We start from the raw sequence: 6000 nt of genomic DNA, 5'->3' as shown, positions 1-6000 counted from the left end.
CAACAGAATGTTCCTTGACCACAAGAAGGAACAAAGTCCTGATACATGCTACAAAATGGGTCAACCATGAAAACATGTTAAGTGAAAGAAGCCAGTCAAAGGCCATCTATTGCATGATTCCACCGATATGCAATGTTCAGAATAGACAAATCTATAGAAAAAGGAAGTAGATTAATGGTTGCCTCGGGTTGGGATGTCTAAGTGGAAATAAGAAGTGGGTGCTAATATGTAAGGGCTCCTTTGTGTGGTGAAAAACACATACGAAAATTGACTACTGATGGTTACACATCCCTGAGTAAACCAAAAATCAGTGAATTGCATATTTTAAGTAGCTGAATTGTATGTAAATGAATTACATCTTAATAAAGCTGTTAAAAAAAAACCAAACATTAATTTCCATTGTTTTTCTCCCCCAGGTAAGAAGTAATGTGAAAAATAGTAATAAATAAATAATGGCCATTAGTTTTTAGGATAATATTTACCTAAAGCTTTGCCATTTTAACTACAGTGAAAAATTTTTTCTTTTTCTTTTTTGAGACAGGATCTCCCTCTGTCTCCCAAGCTGGGGTGCAGTGTTGCTGTGATCCTCCCACCTCAGCCTCCCAAGTAGCTGGGACTACAGGTGCATGCCTCCATGCCTAGCTAATTATTTCACTTTTTGTAGAGATGAGGGCTCCCTGTGTTGCCCAGGCTGGTCGCAAACTCCTTGGCTCAAGCAGTCCTCCCGCAGTGGCTTCTGAAAGTGCTACGATTACAGGCATGAGCCAACGCGCCTGCCCGACAGTGAAAACTTGTTGTAATGCAGCTTGAAATCATGCTTCATTAACCATATCAAGGGGATTCAATTCTCTTAAGGAAAAAAAAAAGCTCATTATATAATGACAAGTGGACTTCCCCGAGGCTAAGATCAAGGTTTTCGCCACTGACACAAATACTGCCTCCAGCAAACCCATAAATAGTGACATGTCTCCTAATAGTAACACGACTTTCAGTAACAAGACTCCTGCACTATCATTTTTTTTCCAGTACTAGCCTTTGGACAGTAGTAACTGAAAAATTACTACAAATTAAACTAGGTAAGGGAGCATAAGAGTGAATAAATTTACTTTATTTTACATTTTCTATTTTTTTGTCTTTTCTTTATTTTTATATTTTATATTTTCTAAAAAGTATTACAAGAGCACCTACCTACAAAAAACTGCATTTCCGGTTTGCAACTGAATGTCATGTTTTACATGTCATTTCACATTTGAGAAGCTATTCAATTATTAGAAAAGTACTCGTCTGAAAATTTTGAAACTTTATTTACTTAGGATCTAAGAATTTAACCGAAAAAACAGAGTAAACACGTCCTTGTCTAAACTCCTACGTGTAAACTCTTTGCATTATTTTTGACATGGAGGATGGAAGCAAGATGGGAAACAAATTTAGCGGTTTTTGCAGTACTCTAGCTGAAGATGATGCTGAACTGTGGCAGTGAAGATGGAGAGAAATAGACTGACTAGAGAAGTCACAGGGAGACAACACTACTTAGACCGGGTGACGGATACGTACTGAGAGAGGACAGGCTGAAGCGAGTTCTTAGGATGGGTTCTTAGCAACTAAACTCTGAGGGAAGCTTTCCAGGCAATACTAAAGCTTCTTCCCATTCTAGGTCTCTTCCACATCTAGAAAAGATTAATTCCACACCCAAAATAATCCTATTCAGTTTCAAATTAAGGGCCCCCCATCTCAAACACCCATGCCCTGCTAACTCACCCCAGGACACTCAGTCCTGCCTGGTCCACGGCCAGCCCGGGCAGACAGGAGTCTCCTTTCTTTTAATTTATCAACAAAACTTAAAAGACAAACAAAAATGTATCTCTAAAACATAAAAACCCTATAGATGCACTAGAGGCGAATCACCAAATTTTATTCAAGTATAGAGTATACCACCTCTACTATGAAATCTAAGAAACTCACAGCTTAAAAAGGAATTTCATAGATTTAGGTAGATGAACATCATCATTATACAGATGAAAACAATGAAGTAGAGACTGCTTCAGTCTCACCAAGTGACCTAAAATCGTAAGATTTGTACGTGGGTTTTATAACTTCTGATTCTGTCTTCTTAGTCTTTTGAGACAAGGTCTGGTGCTGTCGCCTAGACTGGAGTGCAGTGGCAGGATCTTGGCTCACTGCAACCTCCGCCTCTCAGGCTCAAACCATTCTCTCACCTCAGCCTGCTGAGTAGCTGGGACTACAGGTGCATGCCACCAGGCCTACCTAATTTTTGTATTTTTTTAGAGATGGGGTTTCGCCATGTTGGCCAGGCTGGTCACTCCTGCAAGTGATCCGCCCTGTCAGCCTCCTAAAGTGCTGGGATTACAGGTGTGAGCCACCAGGTCTGGCCTTTCTCACTCTCTTAAACTCACTTTATATAAGATATAGAAAATAATGTTTAAAGTAAGCTGTATAAAGACTATCCCTAGATTTTATAAATCATATGTTTCAAATGCATTAGCGGATAGTGATTCACAGTATTATAAACACTAAATAACTTTAAATTATAAGCTAGGCCCAGTGGTGTACACCTGTAGTCCCAGGTATTCAAGAAGCTGAGATTAAAGGATCACTTGAGCCCAGGAGTTTGAAACTAACCTGGGCAAGGTAGCATGATCCTGTCTCTAAAATAAAAAAAATAATAATATAATCACACCTAAGGAAAGTGGAATAAAGGTCATGGAAGGGAGGAGTAAAAGGACTCATAATCTTAAAGCTATGACTGACTCATAGATATGCAACTAAGCATCAGTTCTTACATCATAAGATGCCTATAATCCCAACACTTTGGGAGGCCTAGGCAGGAGGATTGCTTGAGGCCAGGAATTTAAGATCAGCTTGGGCAACAGTGAGAGATCCTTTATCTACAGAAATAAAAATAAAAGAAAAATTAGTCAGGCATGGTAGCACACGCCTGTTGTCCCAGCTACCAGAGGCTGCAGTGGGAGACTCTCTTGTGCCTGGGAGGTCAAGGCTGCAGAGAGCCACGGACATGCCACTGCACTTCAGCTTGGGTGACAGAGTGAAACGCTGTCTTGAAAATAAAATCACAAAATCAGATTGAGAGGCCTGGTGAATTTGCCCTTGAATGATAGTTATAGAATGATTTATATATACATAGTACTATAAATATCCTCTGCTTATTAGATCTTTTAAGAAATGCTTTCGCAGGGCGTGGTGGCTCACGCCTTTAATCCCAGCACTTTAGGAGGCAGAGGCGGGCGGATCACCAGGTCAGGAATTTGAGACCAGCCTGGCCAACATGATGAAACCCCGTCTCTATTAAAAATACAAAAAAAATAAGCGGGGCGTGGTGGTGCACGCCTGCAATCCCAGCTACTCAAGAGGTTGAGGCAGGATAATCATCCGAGGCAGGATAATTGCTTGAATCCGGGAGGCGGAGGTTGCAGTGAGCCGAGATCACGCCACTGCACTCCATACTGGGTGACAGAGCGTGGCTCGTCTCAAAAAAAAAAAAAAAAAAGCTTTCATATCCCTGGTTACAAATTATTTTAAGTCTCCTAAGAAAAGGATACAGGGACATGAAAAGCCAAATTATGAGTTACATTAACCAGAAAGCCAGATTATGAATTATATTAAAAAGTTTTCAAATTACCTTATAGAATAAATATGGATTAATTTGTAGAAACTGAAAAGTTTTGTATTTTACTTCAAATTTTAAAAATACAAAAAAAAAAAACAATATAGACAGATATATTTCTAATTAACCAAAGAAGAGAACAGAAGATGAAGAGGCATTCCACTTAGTTCACTAGAGTCTGATGTAAAATCTGTTGGCTTGCGTAAAGTGATACTACACTAAGGAATCCAGTCTAGGGCATACCAAAACTTTCTAGGCTCACGTGTTTCTGACAAAAAATAACCAGAGGCTGCCTTTTCCCAAGGGGGCCCTGTGATTCAGGCCAAAAATTCCATAGCTCTAAACTTCAACTGCCAAACTGCATACACAAATGAGAAATACTCTGAATTACTTTTTAACCAAAGTGATACAGATCATTAGAACCAGATGTCTTATTCAACACTACATATTAAATTGTATATTAATATATGTTCATGTACTTTATTTACCTGCTGAATGAGATGGAAAGATCTATGAAGAGGTCATACTAGCATCTAAACTCACAGGTTGGAGGTCAAAGCCACAGGAATGACAGAAGGCAATTTTTAAAGTTGATATTGGTAGAAAATGGTCTAACTTATAAAGGAGGGAGACTGCATATATTTAAAGTACCTAATGTGAAAACATATACAAAGGATGTCAATTTCAGCACCTTTTTTTTTTTTTTTTTTGAGACGAAGTCTCACTCTGTAGCCAGGCTGGAGTGCAGTGGCGCGATCTCGGCTTACCGCAACCTCTGCCTCCCGGATTCAAGAGATTATCCTGCCTCAGCCTCCAGAGTAGCTGGGATTACAGGCACATGCCACTGCATCCAGCTAATTTTTTGTATTTTTAGTAGAGATGGAGTTTCACCATGTTGGCCAGGCTGGTCTTGAACCCCCAACCTCAGGTAATCCGCCCACCTCAGCCTCCCAAAGTGCTAATTACAGGCGTGAGCCACCGCACCCGGCCTTAGCACTGTTTATGATAGTAAAAGATTGGGAAGGGCCATAAGGAAGTGATTTAAAAAATTCTGTTACACCCATACAGTGGAACAGTGTGGAGACGTATCACACACACGGAATATCACTCAGGTGGATCTACTTGTGCTACGGTGGAACTAGCTCCAGAATAGCTTAAGAAAGAAGCAAGATGCAGGACAGTAAAGACAGTATGGGAGGGGAAGGAGGTTCATTTTTAATTAATTAAAGAAGAGAATAAATACTATTTTAAAAAATACCTGGTGGTATCTTCTTAGCAGTCCCTTTTTTGCTTCTTGGACTTCTTTTTCCAGGTATTTTTTTGTCCTTTCCCAAGAAGGCCTGTTCATCTCTGGAGCCTTCACAAAGGGTGTTTTCTGAGTTCTCACCTGCGGCCACCTCGCAGCTCAATATGCAGCTTTCATTATTATTGAGACTGTCCTGCTCAGACACTTGGGGCTTTCCCATTGCACTGTCACTGCTGGTCAGATGCTCAGGCCCGTCCCCATCAAGCTGATTTTCATTTTCATCTGATGCAGAAGGCAGGCAGGTCACACTCCTTTCCACGCTGTCACCAGGATGACATCCATCTTGTGGTTCTATTTGCAGATTATATGTAGGAGTATCGCTGTCATCCATTAGAGCATCCTTTGCTGAACCATTTAAAGTTATATTAAAGACCTTCCATGTCTACAATGACAAAAAGAAAAGAGCTACTTCATTTTCTAACCTTTGCAGATTCTCAGTGATCTCTGATTTTCCCCTCCTCTTAGGTTGTTTCACTGTAAATAGGGAAGAGAAGGAAATGACTTAAGTTCATTCCCTTTCAGCATATGCAACCGGACCCCAAACTCAGCTGGTTCTCACGTGAATACCATAGGAGTCAACCCTGGCTCCTCAAGATAATCACCTGAGAGGCTGCCCAAATTCTGTTCTAGACCATTCCATTGGAATCTCTGAGGATGGAACCTAGGCACTGCTATTTTTGAAGTCCTCTAGGTGAGTCTAATGTGCATCAGGTTGGGACCGCTGCCTTAATGAAATGACTAGTTAAATAGGTTACGTGCTGAAATTGGTCTCTTATGTTGATCTCTGGACACTTAGCAGACAACTGAGAGCTAGTTGTATAAGTTCTTCCCTGGCTAAACAGCAGCAATATTTGGAAATGAAAATGTTTACAGATTTTTTTCTAAAAAAACCTAGAAAACAGTATGTGAGGGGAAGTTTGGGTAGCATATATTTATACTATCGTTATCTCTTTTATTTCCTAAAAATAAGCCCTGGAAGGTACCTTAGAGTTGTCATCAAAATCCTTTTGAACACTTACAAAAAAAAAAAAAAAGGCCATGGTTAACTCTA

General features: G+C 40.1%; 1 protein-coding gene across 1 annotated transcript in view; it reads right to left on the bottom strand.

The window, feature by feature from the left end:
* Positions 1–855: 855 nt before the first annotated feature.
* The window catches only part of LOC116271718 (consortin-like), a 42063-nt gene continuing 36918 nt past the window's right edge, over positions 856–6000 (bottom strand). Inside the window, exons 2-3 of the mRNA XM_031660176.1 lie at positions 4902–5331; positions 856–1667 (exon numbers count right to left, since the gene is read on the bottom strand). Of these exons, the coding sequence (XP_031516036.1) occupies positions 1651–1667; positions 4902–5280 (396 nt within the window). The 5' untranslated portion in view covers positions 5281–5331 and the 3' untranslated portion in view covers positions 856–1650. The remainder of the gene's footprint in view (positions 1668–4901; positions 5332–6000) is intronic.

The sequence above is a fragment of the Papio anubis genome, chromosome 1, assembly GCF_008728515.1.
Source record: "Papio anubis isolate 15944 chromosome 1, Panubis1.0, whole genome shotgun sequence".
Taxonomy (NCBI): Eukaryota; Metazoa; Chordata; class Mammalia; order Primates; family Cercopithecidae; genus Papio; species Papio anubis.
Note: the sequence above shows the minus strand (reverse complement) of the source record. Positions and strands in the feature narration are given on the sequence as shown.